The sequence below is a fragment of the Mustela nivalis genome (assembly GCF_964662115.1).
Source record: "Mustela nivalis genome assembly, chromosome: 11".
NCBI classification, from domain to species: domain Eukaryota; kingdom Metazoa; phylum Chordata; class Mammalia; order Carnivora; family Mustelidae; genus Mustela; species Mustela nivalis.
In genome coordinates, this window is record NC_139030.1 from 59,609,795 (window position 1) to 59,637,521 (window position 27,727).

General features: G+C 38.0%; 1 protein-coding gene and 1 pseudogene across 2 annotated transcripts in view; both read left to right on the forward strand.

The window, feature by feature from the left end:
- The window catches only part of CCDC148 (coiled-coil domain containing 148), a gene marked incomplete at its 5' end in the record, with an annotated part of 251,765 nt that overhangs the window by 187,274 nt on the left and 36,764 nt on the right, over positions 1-27,727 (forward strand). The window contains 1 exon segment of the mRNA XM_082691417.1: positions 4,412-4,530. Within this exon segment, the coding sequence (XP_082547543.1) occupies positions 4,412-4,530 (119 nt within the window).
- LOC309843452 (methylosome subunit pICln pseudogene) lies at positions 24,230-24,900 on the forward strand (annotated as a pseudogene). The gene has a single exon. The product of its transcript is annotated as a methylosome subunit pICln pseudogene (transcript).

The following is a 27,727-nucleotide window of genomic DNA, read 5'->3' on the forward strand; positions in this document are numbered from 1 at the left end:
ATGACCTGGGAACAAAGTATAGAAATTTATTTGTTCGAAGATTCAACATCATACAGATTGCTTGAAATCAGAAACCAAACTGTCTTCCTTCTACAATGCTTTAGTCCTAACATTTTGCTTTCTATGTGTAAACAAGAAATTCTTATTGTATGCTGAATTTTAATAAATCTTGGACTGAAGGCATGAAAAAATATAATTTAATGGTTGTGTAGTATTAGTCTAAGTTTTTTAGAATTAAACTTTGAGGTACTCTAATTCTGTAAACATTGTGTCCTAGTGGAATTTTTAACAGGAAACATGTTTGGAAGATTAGAAAGGTAAAGTGGGGTATAAAAATGATCTCAGGGGCGCCTGGTTGGCTCAGTGGGTTAAAGCCTCTGCCTTCGGGTCAGGTCATGATCCCAGGGTTCTGGGATTGAGCCTCACATTGGGCTCTCTGCTCAGTGGGGAGCCTGCTTCCTCCTCTCTCTCTGCCTGCCTCTCTGCCTACTTGTGATCTCTCTCTGTCAAATAAATAAATAAAATCTTTAAAAGAAAATGATCTCAAACTCTTTGAAAATTGAGCATAGCATTATTTTACATAATAGTTTCTTTGGTTTATTTACACCTTTACTGGCTTAACTTCTCCAAGACGAGCAAACTGTAGGACTGTGAATATGAATCTGAGATAATATGAGGAGATGGGGAGGAATGAAGTCCTGTTTTGTTTTTCAAAAAAGCAAGCTTTTCCTAAAAATGTCATCTGTGAAAGTCAAGGAAGAAACTTTAAATTCAACTCTTATTACTTGAACTTATTTTCTGATTTCCCTATCCCTAGAATGTCATAAGGATCACTCAAAAAGTAAAAAACAGCATGTTTGAAATCTGTGTCTCAACAAATGTCCCAAAGAACTAGCTGGATTTCCTTTGCCTTAACTTTAGTTTGAGGCTTTCAAAGTCAATAATTCTTGACACACAATTCCTGCTCCTATTAATTGTCAAAAAGTGAATGGAACTGTCCTTAGGGAAGTTCTTAGTTCAGTCTTTACCATCCTGCAACTAAAACTGCTGGCCTTGTTCCCATCCACAACTTTGTTATTCTTGGACCAGAGACCAGAAGAAGCTTCCACTCACCTAATGATGATCAGTTAAGCCCTGTGTCAGACATGATACAAGATACTATAATACAAAGATGAATAATGCAGACCAATATGGAAAATGCTATGCTAAGGATACATAAATAGTGCCTTAGAAGGTACACCTATGCCTGGAGGAGAGGGAGAAGGAGGAAGGCTGAGAAAGCAACGCTAAAACTGAGTCTTAAAGAATGAATAGGAGGGACTTAGCAGGCTACAGGCAGGGTGGACCATGCTGGGCTTGTAGTAAATGCCTAAATATATCAGTAACAATCCAGTGGCAGAATCAGGGAACTCAAGGCAGGACAAAATGGAGAATATAAACCTTCACCAGGGGTCGTTGGTGTGTCAAGAATGGAGCTAAGATATTTTCCTGGAAGGGTTCAGAGGGTGATTCAAGGAGGAGATGACATTTGTTCTGATAGTAAGCGTAGAGTAAAACTGACAGGTGGAAGAGGGAAAGGATGTCATCCTAGCTAAGAAATTTTGCAAAAGGCAAATAGGAAAGAAAGTACATGGTCATCTTCTTCTATTTATGCTCTCACCCTAGAGATCTCACCTAGTCCTGTGGCATCAAATACCATTTTAGGTGAATTATTTCCTTAATTCAGATCTCCATCCTTAAATCAACCCTTGAGACACCCATCTGCACCCTCCATTTGTTTATTTGGAATCTTCACTTCAAGGTCTTACAGTCCTGTCAATTGTTCAATGTTCAATACTGAGCTCCTGATAGTCTTTCTTTCCCAAACCTGTTATTCTTCCAATCTTCCATCTCAGTTATTGGCTTAATCATTCAACTGGTTGCTCTAGCAAAAATCTAGATTCCCTTTTTTTTCAAACTTCATATCCAATCCCCCAGTGAGCAGTCTGGCTCCACTCAAAAGCCATCTCAAGTCTGCACACTGCCCTTCATCTCCGGTCCAAGTGATCATTTTTGCCTTATTCTTCTATCTGGTCTCCTTATTTCTCCTTTGTTCCTTTACTATCCATTCTTCACCCAATATCCAGAACTACCTTTTAAAAATATTAGTCAGATAATGTCACTCCCTGCTATGAATTCTTCAATAGCTTTTCCTTGTTTCTAGACCTTAAATCCTCACCTAATCACTTAGCCCCCAGATAGCTTCTCAGTCTCACTTCCATTTTTAACTCACACCACATGCTCAGCCATACTGGCTTCTTCCCAGACCTGAAAATGCACAAGGTCTTTCCCTACTCAATGCTGTTGTACCTAGAGCTCCCACTTCTGTGGTGATCATTCTCATTGTCTCACAATCATCTTTCAAGTTTTGATTCAAATGTCATTACAAAAATATGCCTTCTAATGAAAATTCTACCCCAAATTTTCTAAATCATTACTATACTTTTTTCCTTCTTGGAACTTCACATGTAATATTCTGTTCATTCATTTATGTGTTTATTCTCTTTCTCTCTTTCTTTCTAGAAGTCCCAGCTCCATGAGGCTGAGGCCTCATTTCTCTTTAAGCATCATATTCAAGTACACGGCACAGTACCTGGCTTAAAGCATGTGTTCAATAAATATTTGCTAAACAAATGAGTACTAAAGTCAGTAATATCTTAAGACTGGAGATAACGGTTGACAGAATTAAATACACAAGAGACATTATATAAAATAAGGATTGAGAAGGATCATTTAGTTTGCTCATTTGGATGTCACTAGTGAGCCTAGTGAATTTGGTGGGAAGGCAGAGGTGGGAAAGTCATGGCTGAGAAATAAAAATAGGAGATGTGAAATTCAAGAGCAGTAAGTATTCTAAGATGTTTAACTGAAAAAGGAACAATGAAGGGACAGTCTTGGGGCTCTAAAGAAAATTATTTTAAATTTTGTAAATGGGTAAGATTTGTACATATTTCCATGTGAGGAGAAGGAAGCAGCATAGACCAAGAGATTGAAGGTACGAAAGGAAGAGAGGTAGATGATGGAGAAAGGTTATGAGAAGATGGAAATGGGGAGTAGAATCTGGAACCCATCTTGTACAAATGAATGACATCTCTTCTTCTGAGGGGCAAGGCATCAAGAAAGGTATCATTTAGAGCCTCCATTTTTTCTGGTAAAAGTGAAGAAAGAAGTAGTTATAGATCTTAACATAGTGAACAGGTTTTGGAATGTAGCCATGAGAAATTAAGAGGCATTAACCAGGGATTCATGAAAGGAATGCTGGTTATTAATGAGGATTCAGTTGAAACCATAAATTTGTAGAAATTCTGTAGAAAATTTTGTAGAAAAACTTTCACAATTGTGTAATTAATTCATCAATCAAATTTTTTTTTGGTATATACTATGGTCTAAACCCTTTAATTAATGTTGGAAGTACCAAAATAAATCACATTTTCTGAGTCTAGCGGGGGAGAAACAAGCATATTAATTAGTGTCTTCCACAACGGACCTTCTGCTGGCAGTTACTCACTATCATTCACCATTGAGGTACTCTGCTTTTTCCAGCAAGATCCAGTCTCTCGACTGGACACACTCTTGACACACAACATGACAAGCCAGAGCGGTTGAAGGGGCCTCTGTCAAATAAGCATTAACTTCAATTGTCCCACCTGTGGAACTAGGGGAACCCTGAATAATGGTTTCATCCTCCTGAAAATCCATATGAGTGCTTTCAGTTTTCTCAGTCGGCCTCCATTTTCAGAGAAGGGAAGTAAAACAGGTCTAGGAAGAACAAAGCTCTCACCTTTTTGAGCTTGATAAATTTGTCCTTTATTTTACCACATAAGTCAGAACTACTATATATCACAACCCTGCTAATTTTTTCTTCTCCTCCTTCCTCCCACCTATCTCCTGCCACTTCCCCAGAAGCATAAAGCTTTCAACATCCTGCTGTCCATTAGCATAAATAAACTCTTGCTTTTAAAGTAAAAATAGGTTTAATGCCATATTTGTTAAAGACTGCATTATCATAAGAGGATAAAAATATTCTTGAGTAACAGGTAGATCATAGATTTTAGAGACAATAACATGCTTCTATTGTGGTTCTCTGAAAGTCGATTATTTTAACCATAGATTTAAACTTCAGATCTCAGCATAAGTTACATTTCCACTTTAGAAGTTGTTAAACCATGCAGTTTCTCAAGACATGTACCTTCATGTTCTCATTTTTATTTGTTTTCAATATACTGTAGGCAGATCTAAGAAATGAAAAAAGATAACATGCCATTAAATTTAATATTGGCTATATGAACCAGGAGATATGTTGTTATAACTTTTCTCTTCATTTTGACTTATCTATTGTTAATTTAAATTTTATGTATCATTTGTACTATAGATAAGAAAATACTGGGCTAAAAAAGAACAGAAATGGCAAGAAATGGAAATAAGAGATCTTCAGCGTCTGGAAGAACTGAAGAAATTAATGGCTGAACAGTCAGTGAAAGACAGAGAAAGGTAAAAGAAAAATCCTAACTTGTGTAGTAATGGAGGTGGTTAGAGTAAACAGAGGGAGCATTTTTCTATACTTAATGTATTCTTACAATATTTATATTCACAAATAGATAAAATCACACTTATAATGTATTTCAGTCTCTCATATTCATACACAAAGTTACACTTTTACTTAGATAGCTTCCACGCTAAAACCCTCACAGATGATTTCATAGTACTTGATTGCCCATTGTGTGCATGAAATGATACTGGCTGCTGCTATGACTTAATATGGTGACCTAGAAGGAGGAAACCATTATTCAGAAAAGAAGGGAGACCCATTTATTGTGACTATGACTGGGGAAGACAATGCACAATTATTGCGATTAATTCTAGTATACTTAGAATGTACCCTATGTAGGAAAACACAGAGGATTTCTTGGAATAATGTAATTTTAGAGCTGAAGAGGACATTTGAGATCAACTAACCCAGTGTCCTCATTTTGTGAATGCGTACCCTGAGAAATTAAAATCACTTTTCTAAGTTTACCGTATCAATCAGTGTCAGCAAGGAGCCAGAGACAACACAGTAATTTGAATAGGGAAAGTTTAAGATAAAGAATCACTAATTATAATAGAAAACCTCTGTTATATAAAGAAATAAAGGGTACTTTAAAGAAGACCCCCGGGCTGAAGAAAGTTTTCCATAGAAGAAACGAATATGGATTGGGGCGCCTGGGTGGCTCAGTGGGTTAAAGCCTCTGCCTTCAGCTCAGGTCATGATCCCAGGGAGCCTGCTTCCTCCTCTCTCTCTCTCTCTCTGCCTGCCTCTTTGCCTACTTGTGATCTCTGTCTGTCAAATAAATAAAATCTTAAAAAAAAAAAAGAAGAATATGGAAGCCACCCCCACCCCCATGGTTAAGACTCAGACCTCATTGTTGAAGGCATGGTTGTAGCCCAATGCATGGTAGAGAAGTTTTAAAAGGGCTCAACCAGAACTTGTTCTGTAGTCACAGGGCAAGCAGGAAATGCCCTGCTTGAGTGTAGGAGGCCAAAGCTGGAAGTCAACCATTGGGATGCTTGCAAAACTCAGTAGGAATCTGACCCTGGGAGTGCCTCTAAAATTTGATGGGAAACTGACCACTGGCTGCCATTGGAACTCCATGGGCACAGGGGCCACTGTAAGTTCCCCACACATGCAGCAGGCAGCCATATGGTAGGAGCAAGAAGGGGTACCAGAAAAGGGGAATCAGAAAAGAAAGCCTCTTCCTTCTTCAGCATCTTTCCAGAACCCATTTCTAACATTGTGCCAGACAATAAATTGGTAACTGGCATAGTTATCTAGTTAGCTAGCTTCTGAGTAGATTTTCACAAGAGATAAATTAAGAATAGCTCTTTTGTTTCATAACAGAAATCACAGTAAGTTTACTGTTAGTGTAAAAAACCTTGCCTGGAACTCTGTACTTTCTGCTCAATTTTGCTAAAAATAAAGTCTATTTAAAAACTACCCCTTAGGGGTGCCTGGGTGGCTCAGTCAGTTAAGCCTCCAACTCTTGGTTTTGGCCCACGTCCTGATCTCATGTTTTGTGAGATCGAATTGGGATCCACACTCAGCAGGAATTTGCTTGGATATACTCTCTCCCTCTGACCCTTCCTCTCTCTCTCTATCTCTAAATAAATCTTTATTTATTTATTGTAAATAAATAAATACAAAATAAAATTACCCCTTAGACTTATGCATAACCTTGGAAGACATAACCATTTTATACAACAAGTTTCACTTTTATCAAGGAAGCTTCCTTTGTGAGTCATGGGACAGTTATCTCAAACTCTAGCTACCATACTTGCAGAGTAAATCTGGAGTTCCACATAGATGCTGGGCAATTCCCAAGGATTCTCCAGATGAAACTTACATAATTTTCTAGGTATCTCAGGATTTTAGAGTTCAGTTTAATCTATTATGGAGACAAAAGGAGAATACAGCAAAGCCAAGTCTCTAGACTAAGAGGTGAAACAGCTAATGAGAAACCAGCCAAAAAGCACAAACCAAGATAAAGTGGATACCAGCAGGTAGGTCATGCCATAGGTCAGAGACCAAAATCCCACTAAAGAGCAAGACAATGGTGAGGTCAAAGGCTTGTTGGATAGTCTGAAGCTATGCTGGGGAATTGAGAGCGCCACAGGAGTTAACGGGGGTGGGGAAAATGAAAAGATATGAGGTCCCAACATCTAGCAGACATGCTTCTAATAGACTCTCCTCTCATAGCCAGGGAGTTTCTTTGATTAGAGAGCCATTTCAGTCTTTTGCTTCCTGTTTCAATAATTATCAAGATTAGCTGACTCAGAACTCCAATTGAAAAGAAGAAAAGTAAAATCAGATTAATCTGCATTACATAACAGGAAAAAATAGGCATATCACACATAGCAGAAAGAGTACTAAGGACTAGGAACCAGGGGACCAGGGTTTTAGTCTTAAATCTCCTTGGAATACTGTATGACTTGGCAAAAACCATTCATTTAACCTCTGTGAGGCTCTGCTTTGTTCTTTGTAAAATTAAACTGGATAGCTTCTGAGGGCTAAGTGAGCTATCGACTTTAAGGGGTCTATGATCTGCATATTCAACTCACGTGACATGTTGTAGATATGGATTGTTATAGTCCAGTACTTGCATGCCAATGGGAAATCAGTAAGGAAGGTCATTAAAATATCAGGATAATATGATATAACAAGAAACAGTCCCCAGAAAATTTTGGATAATGTATATGAAAGTATTGTCCTCATTCTGTGACTTAGGGAGATGGAGTTCCAACATATAAAGACTGTTGGTTGCTTTTGCTTCTGGCAAGAACCAGAAGTTGTGTTCTTTTGTAACTACCCTGACACTACGAGATTTGGGTAATTGCTTTTTCTCTACTACTGAAATACAGTTCACAAATCTCATGTTTAATTTTTTTAACCGGAGGCACATTTTTTTGCTTAATATCAGAATAAAAGCTTAAAACAGTTTCCAGATCTGTTAAAAACACATACATGGCCTTGAGGGTTTAAAATTTTCTGTTGTTTATTTTCTTCTTCTATATTCGAAGTGTCTTGAAAACAATATGCATAAATTAGCAGATTGATTAAGTCTAACCAGAAGAAAATTCCTTTTCTGCAGGTCAGAAATGGTTAAGTATTGGCAGTTTCATGTGGTTCAACATAAAAAGATTCAATGATTCATTTTATTTATTAATTGTGTTTCCCTTCTCAGTTATATTCTGTATTTTGCCCTCATTTTAAAAATGTTTTATTCAAAGTAAATTTAATCAACATATAAGTGTATTATTTGTTTCAGAGGTAGAATTTAGTGATTCAGCCATTGCATATAACACCCAGTGCTCATTCCATCAAGTGACCTCCTTAATGCCAATGCCCATCACCTAGTTACCCCATCCTCCTACTCACTTCCCCTCCAGCAACCCTCAGTTTATTTCCTATAGTTAAGAGTTATTTTATTTTATTGAAATTGTTTTTGCCAAAGTTTCCACTAACCTCCTCATTTCCCTATTTTCTTTCTGAACATGCCAGAGAAGTTAAGAGGAAAGGTTCTTTAATCAAGTTGTTGACATTAGAATCCTGGCTCTATTCTTTTTTTTAAAAAATATTTTATTTATTTACTTGACAGAGATCATAAGTAGGCAGAAATGTAGGCAAAGGGGGCTGGGGGAGGAAAGCAGGCTCCCTGCTGAGCAGAGAGCTCAATCCCAGGACCCTGAGATCATGACCTGAGCTGAAGGCAGAGGCTTTAACCCACTGAGCCACCCAGGCGCCCCTCCTGGCTCTATTCTTTTTCTTTCTTTCTTTTTTTTTTTTTTTAAGATTTTATTTATTTATTTGACAGAGAGAGATCACAAGTAGGCATAGAGGCAGGCAGAGAGAGAGAGAGGAGGAAGCCGGCTCCCTGCTGAGCAGAGAGCCCCATTCGGGACTCGATCCCAGGACCCTGAGATCACGACCTGAGCCGAAGGCAGTGGCTTAACCCACTGAGCCACCCAGGTGCTCCCTGGCTCTATTCTTTATAGCGATGTAAGTTTTGGGTAAGTTATTCAATTTCCCTGTGCTTAAATTTCTTTGTACGATAAAGACATATCTAGTGTCTACTTCTTAGGAGTGTTGGAAGGATTAAAGAGGTAGTGAATGTAGCACATATTAAATATAAGTGATTGCTATCAACTAAATTTTTAAAACATAAGATACCTTCTAACAATAATTTCTTAAAATAGTTAAGCATTTTGGGGCACCTGGGTGGCTCAGTCAGTTAAGTATCTGCCTTCAGCTCAGATCATGATCTCAGGGTCCTGGGACCAAGCCCTGCATCAGGCTCCCTACTCCGTGAGAAGTCTGCTTCTCCCACTCACTCTCCCTCTGTGCTTTCTCTTTCTCTCAAATAAATAAAATCCTTTAAAAAATATTTAAGCGGGGCACCTGGTTGGCTCAGTGGGTTAAAGCCTCTGCCTTCAGCTCAGGTCATGATCTCAGGGTCCTGGGATCGAGCCCCCGCACTGGGCTCTCTGCTCAGCAGGGAACCTGCTTCCTCCTCTCTCTCTCTGCCTGCATCTCTGCCTACTTGGGATCTCTTTCTCTCTCTGTCAAATAAATAAATAAAATCTTTAAAAAATATATTTAAGCATTTTAATATTTTCTCTTTTTTCTTTTTTTTAATCATTTTATGTCAGTCACCATACAGTACATCATTAATTTTGGATGTAGTGTTCCATGATTCAATTATTGCATATAAAACCCAGTGCTCCATGCCCTCCCTAATACCCATTTTAATATTTTAGATAAAACATGTAACAATGAGGACATTTTTATTAAAAATAAAAAGCATGAGGTTAAAGCAAAAGTGTCCCTTGATCACTACTCTCATACAATGTCTTCTCTGGAAGTCCTTTCTGTTATCAGTTATCTATTGATAGATATGCATACATACTATCTCTATATACCTATACAAAAAAAATGACTTTAAGAACAAAAACAAAAACAAAACCCAATACATTTTATAATATACTACTATTGTATTAGCTCCAACTGCCATAACAAAGTACCATAGACTAGTGGCTTAAACCATGTAAATTTATTTTCTTATAGTTCTGGAGACTAGAAATCCAAGATCAGGGTACCAGCATGGTGAGCTTCTGGGAAGAACGCTTTCTGGCTTATAGACCAGTGGTTTCTTGCTTTGTGCCCATAGGTGGGGAGAGAGACAGTAGCTCTAAGATATCTCTTCTTAAGGACACTAATCCCATCCAGAGGACCTACCCTCAAGACCTCATCTAAACTTAATTATTACCTTGGGCCTCATCTCCAAGCACTATTGCATTGGGGGTAGGGTGGTAGGACTTCAACATATATGAATTTTTAGAGGGACACGTTCAGTTTATAGCAACCATTTGGGTTTAAAAAAGCATTTATGAATCTACAAATTACCTATTACTATTAACTACTATTTATTGGTTACGCTAGCAGATAAGGTTTTTGTGCCAATTAGAAAAGGTACTCTGTTCTAGTGGCAAAGTGCATAGATTCCCTACCTGAATAGACAAATTAGGAAAAGATGGGGGGACCATGGCAGGCAGCTTGGCAAGCAGTGACAAAGCTGGATGCCATTCTCTATTTATACTCCTGGGCCAGCATTACCTTTGCAAAGCACAAACTTCAAAATGATATATAGCACCCCTGAAAATAGATGTACTTATTTTTTTTTAAATAGTGTGTATTATCCACATTTCTTCTAAAATTTAGCCATCTGGAATTTATTTCCAAGAATGATATGACTTAAAAGTCTGATTTTCATTTTTTTGGTCTAAATTGATAGCAAACTCTGTCAACACCAATTATTTAATGATTCATCCTAACCCACTGAGTTGAAATGCCACCTTTATTATATATTATACTTCTAATTATACTTTCATATCCATATGGACTCTTGAGTAAATTAAATAAAACTGATCTATATTTATATTTCTACATCGATACTGTGCTGTTTTAGTTAATCTGTTTTGCTATCTGATAGAACAAGTGTTCACTCATTATTCTTTTCAAAAATATCTTATTCTTATGTCTAATTTTATTTTAAAAAATCCTGTTGATTGTTTGCATTGCAATTTTGTTAGAGAATGCTGACATACATACCAAATTTAATCTCCAATCTAGGATCATCCTTCTGGAATAGCTCTCCAGTTCAAGTCTTCTCTCACTTCTGCAAAAGATTTCATAGTTTTTGTTTGTTTTCTGGTGAAGGCTTGGAAATTATTTTGGAATAAGTAGAAATTGATGACCAAGAAGCTGATTCTAAATTTCTTTAGTAGCTGTGTGAGGAAAAGTGTATGAACTAGGAAGTGGTAGTGGGGATGCCGAGGTGACAAATGTTCAAGTATTTAGATTAGGTGAAATATGATAACTTGTTTCATTGGGAGTGGAGTTTGAGGGAAGAACAGAAAAAGAAGCATCGTTCTGAATATTATTGAGCTATTTCTATCCTCTTAGGTTGAAAGCTTTAGTTAGTCAGTTTTCAGTCTCTTTTATTTTCTAATAAATTTATTTGGCTATGGGTTCCTCTTTTTCTGTGTATCTTTGGCTGCATTCTACAAGTTTTGAAATTGGGTTTCATTATCTAATTTCTAAATAACTTACATTTCATTTTTGATGTCCTAACAATAAATTGATTGATACTGAAGTGTTTGCCAAAGGCAGGGTTACTGATAGTTTTCAATTTTTTTGATGCGTCTATGTTCCACATCTTTCCATAACAATGTGCAAAAATTTAGAATGGTTTATGGGAAGCTACTGACCTTGCTACTTTTTTTTTTAAGATTTTATTTATTTATTTGACAGAGAGAGATCACAAGTAGGCAGAAAGGCAGGCAGAGAGAAGTGGGGGTGGAGGGAAGCAAGCTCCCCACTGAGCAGAGAGCCCAATGCAGGGCTCCATCCCAGGACCCTGAGATCATGACCTGAGCTGAAGGCAGAGGCTTTAAACCACTGAGCCACCCAGGCGCCCCGACCTTGCTACTTTTTTTTTTTTTTTTTTAAGAATTTATTTATTTGACAGAGAGAGAGAAATCACAAGTAGGCAGAGAAGCAAGCAGAGAGAGAGAGTGGAGGAAGCAGCCTCCCTGCAGAGCAGAGAGCCCGATGCGGGGCTCAATCCCAGGACCCTGGGATCATGACCTGAGCTGAAGACAGAGGCTTTAACTCACTGAGTCACCCAGGGGCCGCGCTACTTTTAACATTAAAGAAATAATACCTCTTTATTGAAGAGCAACTTATATATTACAAACTTCCTTGTTTTCAGTGTACAATTAAATGATTTTTAGTAAATTTGTATAGGTGTACAACCCTTGCTATAGTCTAGTTTTACATCATGATGTAAATGTTTTACAACATCCCAGGAAGATCTCTCGGGCCCATTTCCATTAATTCCCGGTCCTACTCCCAGCCCGTAATGACCACTAATCTCTTTCTGTCTCAGTAGATTTGCTTTTTCTGGCTATCTTATATAAATGTAATGCATCTGGGTTCTTAGCATAATGTTTTTGAGGCTCACCCATGTTATACCATGTATTATTTTTTTCCTTTTATTTCCAAATAGTATTCCATTTCAGCATTACTTTTTTAATCTGTTTTGCTAGGGCAATATATATTTTTTTCCTGGTGATGAGAGATTAATGTATGCAGGATGATTAACCAAGTAGGGTTCAAAATGTATATAAAAATATGATATGAATTCTGTATAAGACTTTACTTTGTACTAAGGTCAAGTATTTACTCACACCATTCCCAAATGTGTGAAGAATAAGAACTGATCTCAACTTCTATATGAGACTACTTCCTGCAGAGTAGTGAAGAAAGATGAAAACTTTTCAATTAAAAGTCATCTCAAGCACTTTCATTTCAACATTACCTCATTTTAGATTATCTCTACCCATTTAGTGGGGCAAAATACCAACTCCCGACCGGTCAGGTAGCCTCCTTCAATGGAAGGATGTAATGCCTGGTTAGCCTATAGGTTCTGACACCCTTAAGGGTCCTCATTCCCCTATGCAATTTCATCTCATCCTTCTATCTCCCCAGGGGACAAGGGAGTACTATCCAGTAGAAATATATGCTAATCACACATATAATTTAAATTTTTCTCATAGCCACACTTAAAGATGTAAAAAGTGACAGATGGAATTGGCTTTTTTTTAAAAGACATATTTATATATTTTAGAGAGAGAGAGAGCAAGAGAGCACATGAGCAAGCATAGGGAGAGGCAGAGGGAGAGGGAGAATCTTAAGCAGGCTCCACACCTAGCAGCACAGACCTTGAAAGGGATGTGATCTCACAATCCTGAGATCATGACCTGAGCTGAAATCAAGAGCCAGGCACTTAACCGACTGAGCCACCCAGGGCCCTCCACAATTTTATTTTTAAGTAATCTGTACATTCAAGGTGGTGCTCGAACTCAAAACCCCAAGATCCAGACTTCTGACTGAGCTGCGTGCCCCTTTACAGAGCATTCTTCATGTGAGACAGGCACAGGGAGGAGAAGAAAACATCATTGCTTCCCATTACCGTTGAAGGTTGTGGAGTAAATAAGCAGAAATTAGATCATCCCTCAATGCATGGGACCCTCTCTCCTCTTGTCATTATGACATTTTGTAAACACTTATTAAAATGTTCAGTTTCTAACTTCTCTGAAGTTCACTCTCTGAAGTGCACCTAACATATATTCTCCTTCCATATTTGTCAATTATTATTTTTGCAAGGATGGGTGTAAATCTGACCTTTCACTTATTTATATTCATTGTTGTTCCTTGCAATTTAATAAAAAGCCTGCCTGTCCCACTTAACTTCCTTGTAGTAACTTTAACATATTTTAATTTTTAACTATATGCTCTGGAGGATAATTTAAAGATTTCTAAAGTAGACTTCCATGGCTAAGTAGCCCCTCTGGATAACATTTCTTAACCAGAAGACTGAATGAAGCTTTCATGACCAACAGATGGAAGGTAAGGATATAAGAACTTCATTGGTCAATGCTAGTGTAGTACTAGAGCCCCAGTTGCATTCTTTCCTAGAACAGAAAAAGTTCTGAAAGTCCTGATGCTTAGGCCAGGACCCAAACCAATTAAATCAGAACCTGTGGCAATGGGATTTTGGTCCCAACAGTTTATGAAAATCTTCAGGGGATTCTAAAATGCAGTGAAGTTTGAGGACTATTATACTAGACCTCTTTTTATACTTTTTGAAGTATGGACCCAAATCTTCTGTTGTATTCTTGAGAAGATCCCACTTTTTGTAGACCTGCCTCTGAATTTTTTTCTTCTGATTCTATTCCCTCATTGAAATAGTGCAGGGAAGTCATGGAAATGAAACTTTATATTCATGGAGGAGTTTATCAATTCAAGAATCCTCTGCGAGCAAAAATCTTGCATGTTTCTGTCTAAGCAAATGTGTATGTGTGTGCATACGTGTACGTGGGTATGTGTTCAATGGAGAAATTATTATTTAGTTGTTTAGTTATTTAATTATTGTTTCCAAAAGAAAGGGGTTTTTCTATGTTGCAAAAAGTACATCTTTGAAGTTTAAGATGGTGATGACCATTTGGGAAGGAAGAAACTAGAGCCAGCTGCCGTCCTAACACTAAATTGGCTTTGTTAATCTAGTGTGTGTTTGGGGGTGCTTGCCAACAGCAGGGAATTGACAATTATTGCATTTTCTAAGTAGTAAAACCAGATGTTTCTATTTTCCGTGTCTTTTCTTAACAATATGCAAAATTCAGCATGTTGTATTAGAAGACATTAAGGACATTTAAAGTGGGTTCACAGTCTAATCTGTGATTTTTAAAGAGTATGTTTATTAGGGTGACTTCAACAGAAACTTCACAAACATTTGTTATGTTTTTGCTTCTCAGCAAGAGATTTCCCAAAATTAGTGGAATGCTCTTGTTCATTAAATCTCTGTCAACCAAATCTCCATTCCAAGTAGATGTGCCAAATGATGCTGACCAAGGATCACTGTGAGGCATTAAACAAATAGAGTTCTTAGTAAGACTGTCTGTTTTGTCTTTTAAAGGATATTAGAAATGTTTCACAAATTAGAAATTTAAAAGACTGAGATAGAACTCACAGGTAGCCAACATGCTATTTTCCAACTCATAGAGGTAATTCTGTCTAAAAATAATAAAACTGAGAACCTGCTCATCAGTATAACATAATGAATTATGACGTATGTGTGTATGTGTGTGTGTGTGTGTGTGTGTGTGTGTGTGTTTCATACATTGGAACATGAATACACAGATTATTTGACTTAATTTTAATGGTCCTTGAATGAATCTTAGCTGAGCAAGCATAAGAGGGAGGCTAAGAAGTTTATGAACAAAGCAATGTACAATAATTTTAACGTGAAAAGAAACAAGCAAGCTTGTGCCAGTGGGCAGACGGAGCACCAGCTGGGCAGAGATGGCTCAGCTAAGGGTCATTGTAGAGGTCTTGGATGACGATTTATCTCCTGATCATCAAGTCCAGCTTTAGATTTATGATCCTTACCAAACCACAACAATCAGAGAGCATCTTTTGTTTAGTACTTTGGGTTGCTTTAATTTATTGTTTACAACTTTGATTTTTGATTTTAGAAATCTTTGCTCATTAAAAAACTACAGGATTTCTACCATATGCCACGTTGATCTGTCTGTTACAGTTATATGCTTAGGACATAAAGTGGAATGTCAGTAGGTATGTGTTTGGTAGAGCGCTGGCAATGTTCAGAACCCCTGATAATGCATATTTTATACAAAATGTTCGTTATTGCTTCCTTTTAGTACCCTTTTAGCATTATTTGTCCATCATATGTATGTATCAATGAAGTGACCACAGATGCTACCATTTCAAAGAGAATAGCTAGATAGCTGTGTTTTCTCAAGAATCACTTACCTCATATTCTCTCCACAGGAACACAGACTTTTATCTTGTCTTATTAATTATTAATTAATTAATTAATTGTAATTATTAATGAATGCTACAGATATTCAAAAATTTCTTACTAGGGATTGGATTGTTTTGAAACTGCATTGCCTTTCTCCCATTCCACATTTGTACCAATATGTAGAGGCAAATAATTTGCTCTGTCATTTCTACAGCAAAGGAATGCTAGTCCTCTGATGCCCCACACAGTATTTTTGAGTGAGGGGACAAACACTCTTTAGGTTACTGAGGTTTTTATTGCTAACTCCTTAGTTAGGGAGTTTTACTAAGGACTTTCAGGTAATGAAATACTGACCTATTAGGCATAAACTCTAGGAAGATTTTCTAAAGCTGTGGGGCTAGGTAGGCAGAAACTTAGCAAGCATGGTTAAATGAAGGATGTTTAAAGCCATGGGCTAGGAGAAATCTAATGGTAGCTTTCACGAAATAACACTACTGTGATGGATACAATATAGCTTCAAGCACTTGTTTAGCCTTCCTTCCTTTGCTTGGAACTATTCCTGTAAGGCACGGGCCCGCACGTACACACACACACACATACACACACACACACAGCTATCAGATGATATTAAATAGTAATTACTCAGTGAAAGGAACATGTTTATAATCTAGGTTGTTTTCTTATTTTATGTATTTTAATATGAGTTTTATAGTCTTGTAATTTTAGAGCTGGGCGGAATCTTGGAAAGCACCTAGCCCAGCCTTCTTGTATTAACTAGGGTTCTAGTTTGCAAACATAAGAAACCATTTCTGCTTGAATTTTGCAATAAAAATATTTTATATTAAGGTAGCTTACAGAATCAGTTGCAGACCTGAGCTTAGAAAATGCTTGGGAATAATCGAGGCTGGGAAGATAAGAAGAGTCAAGGCTGTACTCCAGCTCCCTGCACAGAATCATCCCAGCAAGTCCAGCCACTGACCACCAGATGCCATGGCTTGCACGTCCTCCGCTGCCATCTCTGGATTCTGGACATCCTAGTTGGCAGTGCTGCTTTTAATCATACCCCTGCCCTGCTGCTCTGCCAGGAGCCTTCACAGTGTCTCCACAGGCCCTGCTTTTTAAAAAAAATTTTTATTAATATGTAATGTATTATTTGTTTCAGGGGTGCAGACCTTGGATCATCATTCTTACACAATTCACAACACTCACCATAACACATACCCTCCCAGATATCCATCCATCAGCCACCCCATCCCTTCTACTGTCCTCCCCTCCAGCAACTCTGTTTGTTTTGAGATTAAGAGTCTCATGATTTGTCTCCATCTCTGGTTTCATCTTGTTTCATTTTTTCCTCTCTTCCCCCATTATCCTTTGCCTTGTTGCTCAAATTCCACATATCAGTGAGATCGTAGAATACTTGTCTTTCTTTGATTGACTTATTTCACTTAGCATAATACCCTCTAGTTCCATCCACATCATTGCAAGTGGCAAGATTTCCATTTTTTTGATGGTTATATATATTCCATGGTATATATATATATATACCACATGTATATATAAATATACCACATTCATCTGCCAATGGACATCTACACAGGCCCTGCCTCTTTGCATCACCAGCTTCCAAGTGAAGCACCCCTGGGCTGAACTCAGGTCAAATGCTCATGAGCTAGCTGCAAAGGTGGGAAAGCAAGTATCTGACATCATTTTATAGAGTTATTCAAAGGAAGGAGGGGGATTCAGGAGCTGAAAAAAGAAAAAGAAAGAAAAGTAAAAAAAAAAAAAAAAAGGTCTCTTACTATCTATAACTGTAGTTGGCAATATCAATAGACTTTTCTTTTTATACTACACTGCCAAAAAAATTTCCTTCCACCTAACACTCTGACTAATAGATATAACTCTAAGAGATATCTTTTTGCCTTATTGTCCTCTGGTTCTGTTATGATCCATCCAAATATTCCATGACCTATGGAATAAATTTTAGTTTACTACCAATAAATGTCTTAAGTAAAATTATAAGGAAAAGAGAAGTGAAGAAAGCAGACAGAAAACTCATATATATACAAAATGAATTCAGGATTTGGGATCTTTTCTTGGGCTAGTGATCTGCATTTTGATCCTCTCTCCTGATGCTGGGCAGTGGTGGTGAACTGCAACTTCCAGTCAGCCACACAAGAGTGAACAACTGATAGATACACTTATACTCATACAACCATTCCTTTTTTCACTTTTAGTATAGCATTTAATAAATTATATGAGTTATTCCTACACCTTTTTATAAAATAGGTTTTGCATAAGACAATTTTGCTCAACTGTAGTCTAATGCAATTGTTTTGAGCACATTTAAGGTAGGTGAGGCTAAGTTATGATGTTTCATAGGTAAGGTGCATTAGATGCATTTTCAAATGATAATATTTTCAATGTATGATGGGTTTATTGTAACCTTATCGTAAGTCAAGGAAGATCTGTATTTATACATACTATATGTATATGCGTATGTGGCAGGTGATGAACACCTTCAGTAAACAGTCAAGATGACAATTCAAATTTGTGATTTTTCTTTTCTGCTAAGCATTACATATGCTCTTTGCTTTCAACCAGCATCGTGGCTGGGTGAGTTTTTTTACCCAATGGGTTGATTTACACTGGCTTGTATATGATAACTTTTACCACTGGCCATGCAATACTGGAAGGTATCCTAGGAGCTCCTTGGATTCCATCTCCTTCTTGCCTCTATTAAAAAACAGCATTCCTATTTCCCTCTGATGCCAGCTGTTCCACCACTGTAAACTCCTTTTCTACCTGCTTACTTAGTGCTATGATAAATCCCAAAAGGCAAATTTATTTGTATCAGCTCCCAGTTCAATGTAACCATTGTTATCCTCCTAGTGGCAGTATTCAAAGTTAAAACCAGGAGAGATAAGTGTTTCAGGAATGGGAAAAAGAGATTTTGGAAATGGGCCTTTAGGGCTAATAATGAAAGCACCATTCCCTCTGTAAGTGATCTGGCTGTGTTGAGAAACAGCACAATATATTGGCCACTACTTCAGAACAAAACCACCTCCTGTAAAATAGCACCCAAGCTCACGAAATACTATCTCATAGTATGAGAGACATATACATATCTGAGTCTTCAAGAGGCCATTTCTTTGTTCAATAAGAACAGCAGCATATGGGCTTCAGCCCACTGCCTTACTTCTTACACAGTTAAGGAAGTTCCTTAGGAAGAAGCATCATCTAGTGGGATGTACTAGGAGTACACAAACAGTGCACACATGGTATATAGGGAAAGAAAGTCCAAATTCTTCTTGCCTTTTCCATTACAGAATGAGTGTGATACAATGTTATAACCAGCTAACACTTCTAATTCCCCTGGTGTATTTTACCCTGTCAAGGGCTCATACAGACAGCAGCCAGTTCAGTCTTAATAAGGATAAATTCATGTACCTGAGCAATGTATAAGTTTTGTTCCCACCACTGGGAGAATTTTATTATGAGCCCATTGAACAAGTACCCATTTGCTAGGGAAGAAGACTGACAAACTTATAGCAGATCATCTCTTCTACCTAATTCTTTAAAACCACTCATAAATTATTCCCACAATTTGAACCAGTTCCATTAGGTCCATCCACATAATCTCTCTGAATCTTCCTGTCACAAGTCCTCCAATCATATTCCTTCAATATCCCTAACCAGCTGACCAAACCATTCACTAGTGTCTACAGATTATTAATTCATTATTTATTCATTTACTTTAAAATATTTGAGTACTTAATGTGTGGCAGTCACTAGTCCTTAACCTCAGGTAAAGTGTACCCTGAGACAGTCCTCTTGAAATTACACCTACATGGAAGATTTCACTTTTTTACCTTGTTTTAGGGAGATTTCAGAGCAGAACTATCAACCTTAGCTGTCTACTTTTGTTTGGGGCCAGTTTTTGTGTAGACCTGGCTATAAAACTTGCTCATTTTTGCCTTCTCCAGTCAACTAGTTGTTGGGAATGCCCCTTGGGCCAGATGTGTGTGTTGAGGGAGGGAGGTCAGTGTGGACAGTGACATACCTGTTCATACAAATTATCTGTGTCTTCTGGTCATGCGCATGCTCAAGCTCAATCTACTTTCGTTTCATTAGTCTGTGCTGCCAGTCACATCTAGCTTTATGGCTGGGTGTCTCAGATAGCATCCAGCTCTTTATGAGTAGCTGAATCTCATTGTCACCTGCTGTCTTAAAGTCAAAAGTCCAAGTGATACCCATCCTCGTCTATAAAAGGTAGATTAAAAAATAATACCTATCTCATTTGGATTTTTATGAGAAATCAAAAAGTTAAAACATGGAAGCAGTTACAAGATGCCACATTGTGCCTGCTTGACAAATGGTAGTTATAGTAATTATCATGGTCCCTCAGTAAACCAAGAGCTAGTTCTTCAAAGAGAAATCACAACTTTCAAAGAAGGCCTGAGTATGCTGAGTATGCTGAATCCTGAAGATCTCACTAGCCAAGCTCCATCTAACATTCTGATCATCCAGAATACATCAGTGAATCCATGGGGTCATGGGGCCACGTGGCATTGCTGTCTGCCCTGTGGCTTAGATCAGCGCGACAGCTTTCTTTTTCTTTGGCCCCTTTTCAGAACTGTAGCTTTTCAGGTCACCCACTAAACTGAGTACTAGAAAGTACTAGAGAGGCATTCTCAAATGCTGATTTTGCTGCTTTCTAAATCCAAAGCATTACGACTTTTTTTTTTTTTTTTGAAGTGGAAAGTAGTACCACGTGTCTTTTACTTTGAACTAGAATTAAGAAGATCTATATTGAAATGTCTACCCTACACTTCTTGTCTCTCTGATCTTAGGCTGGTTATTTACCTCTCTGAACACCCCACATGGTTGTTATCAGATCAAGGGCAATAACAGTACCTGGATTAAAATACTCACTTGGTAATATTAGTTCCCTTCCATACTCTCCTCCTTACTGATAATGTTGAATCAACGGTTGCCTGGCTTTGCCACATGGATGTCTCTCTGGCACTTCAAATTCTCCATGCCCCAGATCAAGCTGTTCATCACCCCTTCTAATCTGTTCTTCTTCCACTGTTTCCTTTCGGGTAAATGATACCACTACTTAGTCCACTGCCTAGATGACTCCTCCCTCTCTCACTTCACGTTCCCTCTCTCACTTCACGTTCTCATAGCCAAAGGCTGAGTGAGTCCCATGAATTTACCTTTTGAATATTGATCCCTATGGCTATCCTGATCAGCCTACTATTATCTCTCACCAGAATTAAGGCTCTAACTTCTCACTATTTCAACCTTGCCCACAATGCAAACACATCCAGTCACATGATTCTGATACCAAAACCCCTTCAGCAGTTTATCTTCACAATCCTGACAAAGCTCAGATGCCATGATCTTGCTTATGAGATGACCAGGGTTAGACTATTTCATCTTTTACTTCCCACCTGACTCCTGCGCATCCTACTCCTTTTTAGACTACTACACTCTGCCAGTTCCTGAAGGACCCAGGTATTTCTTTTGCCTCCACTGCCTCTTCAAACTGTTTCTTCTGAGAACACTCTTGTAGCTAATTTTACTCCTTCATTTCTCTGCTCAAATATGATTTCCTCAGAGGACTTCTCTGGCCTCAAGGTTATGCCTTCTTAATACATGTTCTCATGGGCCTGTTGTGATGAACTGTTGTTATAAACCACCCCATAACTTATTGGCATGGGATAACAATGATGTTATTATTATGCTTATGGATTCATTGGGTCAGGAGTTTGGACACGTCCCAGAGAGGATGGCTTGTCTCTGCTCCATGATGTCTGGACTATCAGCCTAGAAGGCATGAATGGCTGAGAGTGACTTGAATGCCTGGAGCTGGAATACTCTGGTGAATTCCTTTTTCATTTGGGCTGGGATGACTAGAAAGCTGGGAGTAGCAGGAAACCATCAGCTGGAACTCTGCCTGGTCTCTCTCTGAAGCTGACTTCTTCAAAGCACAGTGGGCTCAGAGTAGCTGGACTTCCTACAGGGTACCTCAGGGCTCCAGAAACTCATCTTCCAACAAACAAGGCAGAAGCCACAGGACCTAGAAATCGCATAGTGTTATTTCTATTTTATCTATTGGTCAAAGTAGTTATAAGCCCAAACAGATTCAAATGAAGGGAATTTAGCCCCAAAATCTCAACAGGGGGAGTATCAAATAATTTGTCATCATGTTTATTTTTTTAAGAGATTTTATTTATTTGAGAGAGAGAGCACACACAAGTGGGTGGAGGGGTACAGGAAGAGGAAGAAGCAGACTCCCTGTTGAGCAGAGAGCCAACTTGGATATGGGGCTGGATCCCAGGACCCTGAGATCATGGCCTGAGCTGAAGGCAGACACTTAACTGACCTCTGTCATCATGTTCAAAGACCATCACAATGCCCTATATCTACACAATCTCAACACCCATATTTTAACTATAATTACTAATTAGATTTTTATCTTTTCCAACAAATTATAAATTCTATGAGAAAAGAATCTGTGTCTATACCATAATATCCTCATATTTGGCACATTGTAAATGTAGATAACACACAGTCTCAATAAATAATCATTATATGGGAGAATGCATATAACTAGCATAAAGCACTATTCGGGGAATGATAGGGCCTCAATTTACTGTAGGTGAATGAGCCACACTGGTCTTTGTTGTGGTTAAACTAGAGGAATAGGAATTGCCTCACTCTTACAATTATTTATCTTTGCTCCTTTTTTTCTTAAGAAGAGTGCCACTTCAAAGTGTCAGGCCTAAGTGTTAAGTGTCATAAATCTTAAAAGTTACCCAGTTCAATGATTTCAATTTTTGAATCTTGTGTTCATTAAGTAGACATACACCCTAGGTATGTGTGTATCTCTGGATACTGAACTTGCTATCTTCCAGAGCAGTCCATTTCATCTTTGGACAGCTATTGAATTTTTTTCTTTCCCTCTTGTTGTTTCTTTAGTTTTTGGTAGTAAGCCCAGCTCTGTCTCAGCTTCCATACATTAATTCTCCTTCTATTGCTTGAGAGCAAGCGAAAAAGTCTGGACCTTCTTTTCCTTGACAACCATTTAAATACTAAGAAAAGTTCTGTATTTCTCCTTCCCCATCTCCATCTCCATCCTTATAAGCCCTTCCTTTTCATAAGCTCTTCTTGGAGAGGTAGGTTTTCAACTCACTTGTCATTTGCAGGGAAGGAGGGGCTTAGGGGAAAACCCTCACTGGCCAAAGGGACCCATCATGATTCAGCACATGTCATGGTTCAGGGTCACTATGGAAATATTATCAAAGGATAGAAATTATTGTAAGTAAAAGTTACTACTTAGGAAGTTATTTGTGTAAGTATCTACCATATATTTATTTAAATAAGACAAGTTTACATCTACAGGCAAACTAATTTGATTGCACAGAGGTGTTAACATGACTTAAATCTGCCATGGCAAGGCCCCAGAGTAAAGACAGTGGATGAGGTGACTTTACTGCAGAAGGAAATAAATGAGAAATCATCTAGTTCCAGGTGGATCCTGGGCTGATAGACCAAGATTCTAGTTGTTATTACCTACATTATGACTTCTAATTACACTGATTCCTAACTTAGAACAAGCCTTACTATTTAGAGGAGCTGATGGACTTTTTGGATCTTGGAGGTCTGGGTAGAGATTTACTATCTGTTTGATGGTTTAAAAGCACAAAGCTGCTAAGCCCTGTCATCCCATTCAAAGGAGTCCCTTTCCTTTACCAGAGCTAAGTGAGGCAGCTAAAAGGCAGTCAGCACAAAGGCACAATTGTAAGTTTTTCTCTTTGGTTTTCTGAACCACATCTACCCTTCTCTCTACTTTTTGTATTGTCTGTAAACAAAGAATATTTTTTACATTTTTAAATGGCTAGGGAAAAAAAGATCATGTTGTGTGAAAACTATATGAAATTTCAGTTTCTGTGTCCATAAAGCAATGTTTTATTTGAACACACCATGTTCATTCATCTGTCTCTGGATGTTTTTGTATGCCACAATGACACATATAGCAACTGTATGGCCCACAGTGATAATGACAGACAGTGACTATATGAACAACAGGCCTGAAATATTTATTATCTCACCCTTTAAAAAAGGTTTGCTGATCCCAGGTCTAGTGGGATTATAGAAGGGAAGGGCATTAATGCTGTTGTTTTTTGCAAACTATCCTTATGTATTTGGGTTCTATCCTTAACTAGCCTCTAGATAAATTGAACTGGAATGAAGGAAAGCTAGGAAAAGCTGACATTCTACTCAATCCAAAGCACCATCCTTTCCTCTGAATACATTCTTTTTTTGTCTATTCCCTTTCACATTAAAGCACTTAGAGCTCTAGGTACGCTCTACCCCTCTGCCAAAGCAGAGCACAATTAAAGCTTCTTTCCAGCACAAACATCTTAATTAATCTTGCCCAAGGTGACAAAGCGTTTATGCATGTGTAAGTGGATCTCTTTTAAAAATCTATATTAAACTCATGATTCTCTTTCTCTTTTTTCTCCACCTCTAACTTTTTGATAGGGTTTCAAATTTAAGGACGAGTTGCAAAAATGGTACAAAGGAATTTCTACCCAGATTTACAAACTTCTGGTATTTCCTTCATCACTTGTACTCTTGCTCTCTCTCTTTCCCTCCAGCCCACCCCTCACACTGAGGTCTGCCATACACGATTAGAAGAAAGTTGCAGGCAAGCAGTTGGGGTTGCTATGTTTCCATTCCCTCCCCAGCCCCTTGTCTCCATGCTCCCTGCTGCAGTGAGCTTCCTTAAGTTTCTTGCTGCCGGGCCCAGCTGAGGGGCTCTGTGCTGCACAGCAAGGCATCCCAGCACCCTTACCTCACTGAGAGCCATCTGTCTTGGTTAGATGGCTCTGGGTTAGGATTCTCACAGGAATACCCCACCAGTAGTGTCCAGGGATCTAAGTGCCTATCCACGAGAGTATTTCTATGTTATGGTGAATGCCGGATCTGGGGAAGAATCAAAAGAATCTGTTGCTGAAGAGAAGACAGTGATGATAATGTTGAACCTCTTGCTGAATTTAGATTTGTGCTTAGTGATAAATCAGCAATGCTCACTGCACTGTGTGAATGCCAGGCTTTGCATCCAGATCCTGAGGATGATGATTCAGATGATTGTGATGGAGCAGAATAGGATATGGAAGCCCAGGATAAGAGCAGGAAGACATCCCTTCATTTTACACCTATGAAGAAGGATTATCCCATTTAACAGCAGAAGGCCAAGCCGCACTGACGATATCAGAACGAATGCTCTCTCAGTCTGTACGCAGCCTGTGTAACATGGCTGGAGTCTGGACAAGATTCAGTAAGGGACTATGAAGACGGGGTGGAGGTAGCTACTATACTAACGGTTGCTGGACAGTTTAAGGATGCAGATGGTGATCACCGAGAATGATTTATGCAGCTGTGAGATTCTACTCTTTATGTAGATTCTATTCTATGTAGGAAAGAACTTGGTGCCTCTTATGTGGAGTTGGTGCTGACTAAAGTCTTTTTGCTTCTCCAAAATTTATCTGAACCAATTCTTTTTTGAGAAAGACTATACTGAGACAAAAACTTGTTGTCAGCAGAAGAAACTATGATCTTTATTAACAAAGGTGAATTAACCAAGAGGGTATTTGTAGTTTATTGTCTACCACAAAACTTTCTATGTATAGGTTCCCTCTGAGTAGGACTATACTTGCTGCCTTCACTCTAGGGACCTTCTGTAACCCCGCAGGTCCACACGTTGAGAATGAGCAGGCGTTTGAAGGTGTAGGTAGACTGGATGGGAAGAAGGGAGGCTGAGTCCAAGCTATACCCCTGCAAAGCCTAAGCATTCCCTCACACCTTAGAAAGAAAGACAAAAAGATCTCAGAGAAATCCTGGCCTCTGCTCATTCTCCACAGGGGTAATGGTCTTTTCACTAACTGGGGACCTAGGTTAATTCACTCAAGCATCTTCAGGGGAGCATTTTGGGAAACATCCTAACCACATATACTACCACTAACACAAGTGCTTCTGACTAGCTTTTACTCCTTTTCCCATGTGTCACCAGACTGTTTTGTTATAACCTGTTAGGTTATATTCTTTAATTTCTAACCTCTTAGGTCGGTTTCCATAACAAGTGAAATTGGGATGAAGTCCTCAGAGTACTTTGGATGATAATTGTCTTGTCTTTGTAATAGTTTAACAAATCTAGTTTTACTAAAAAATTGAAAAATAAAAAAAAAAGAAAAGAAAAGAAAGTTGCAGACACCATGAAATCTCACCACTAAATATTTTGGCATGACTTAGCTAAGAAGAAGGACAATCACCGATGTAACCACAATACCATTATGATAGCTAAGAAAATGAATTTAGGCTGTTTTATTTTGTCATCTCATAAATGTTGAAGGCATGATAGATTTAGAAACTGGCACTTTTCAATCTCCAATGTAGTAATTATTTCAGGTGAAGGCCATCAATAGATAGTAAAATCTTTAGATGGAAGAGTTTTAGATGGTAAATAGGATATTTACACAGAGCCCAAGTATCACTCCATGAATTACTTACTAAATGAAAAGAGGGGGGAAACATGCCTGTACAATGAAGAGATATGGCCATTGCCACTTTAATTAAATATACAAACAGCATCACTAGTGGAAGACTAATAATCTCCTGAAATGATGCAATATGAAATACATCATCTTTGTGCCAAAAATACTTTATCCCAATCTAATAAATTTTCTGGTATAGGAATTGGCAAAGATTTTTTAGAAAGAGACAGACTGTGATTATTTTAGGCTTTGTGGGCCATGTGGTCTCTTGTCACCACTGCTCAACCTGCCCCAGGAAAACAACTATGGACAATATGCAAACTAATGGGTGTGGCTCTGTTCCAATAAAACCTTATTTACAAAAATAAAGTAGGGGATTGGATTTGGCCTATGAGTTATATAGCTGATCAAGTCTTGTTTGAAACCTAACTTAAAGGAAAGGCAGGGGGAAATAGGAGTGACAGGAAAGGGTTTGATACCAAAAGGAAATAATCAGACAAATCCAAAACAATGGATATGCTACAGAACAACTTTAAATGCTTCAAAAAGTCAGTGTCATGGGTAAAAGTGATGGAACTGTTGACTGCTCAGACTAAAATAAACTAGTGAGGAATAACAATCAGTTTGTGTGTGTAGATCTAGATAGATCTAGCAATCATCCTTTTTACACACAGTGCCACTAAACCCTGTCTCCACATCCCTATTCTTGTGCAGATGATTTTTTGGACCAATGTGCAGAATCATTTGGTTATCCTCTCTCTTTCATTGGAATGATTTGCAATCACTACCAGAATGACTTGTTTGAGAGTGTCTCAACACTTCTGGGTTGCTTTTCAGAGTCTTGTGACATAAAATCAATCCTATTTTTCTCTAAACTTTTGATTAAAATCATTAAGAAAGCAAGTTTTTGAAGAGCGAGGGAGGCAGAAAAAAAAACAACAACAACAAACCCCGCCTATGCTTTAATCACCAATCTTTAATTATTATCTGTCACAAGTAGGAGGTTTGTATCATTTGACCCTTTTATTCCCAAAGGTAAAGAAAAATTTGCTTGTTCCTAATAACAATCTAAGTAGATAACTGTCTTTTTACTAATAATTATAATGAGGTGACCTTCCCTATTCACTGCCATTTTCCTATGAGACATGACTTGGAATTAAATCTCAATTTATTTCACAAAAGGCCACTTAAAACTCCTAAGTTCTGTTATAGGGAAATAACTTCAAAATAACTTACCAGCTCAAAACTGGTTTTAAATTAAAATCAACATATCTTTTTAGTTGAAAATATTTAAAAGACAGCTATTTTCCAAGCTTAAGTTATCATATTTTAAAATTTTATTTTATTTTATTATGCTATGTTAGTCACCATACAGTGCATCATTAGTATCATACGCTTTGAGCAAACTAATAAAGCCAAGTAAGATTTCTTATAGATCAACATTTTTTCCCCCCAATTCACACCTTATTGCCATGACAATCTTCTGTTCTCCTGGTAAAGCCTGTACATGACTTTAGAGCAAATGTCTTTACGTTCACTTAATCTTCACTAGTCTGATCATCCCTGCCTTTATTTTTCCACTCTTGTGTTGGTTTCCTGTCTTAATAAGTCATCTTTGTGAGGACAAAGCTGTTTCAAAGTCAAGGCTTAATTTCCCTCATCACAATGAAAGTTCTGCTTTTGTTCCTTAGGGGAGATGTTTTT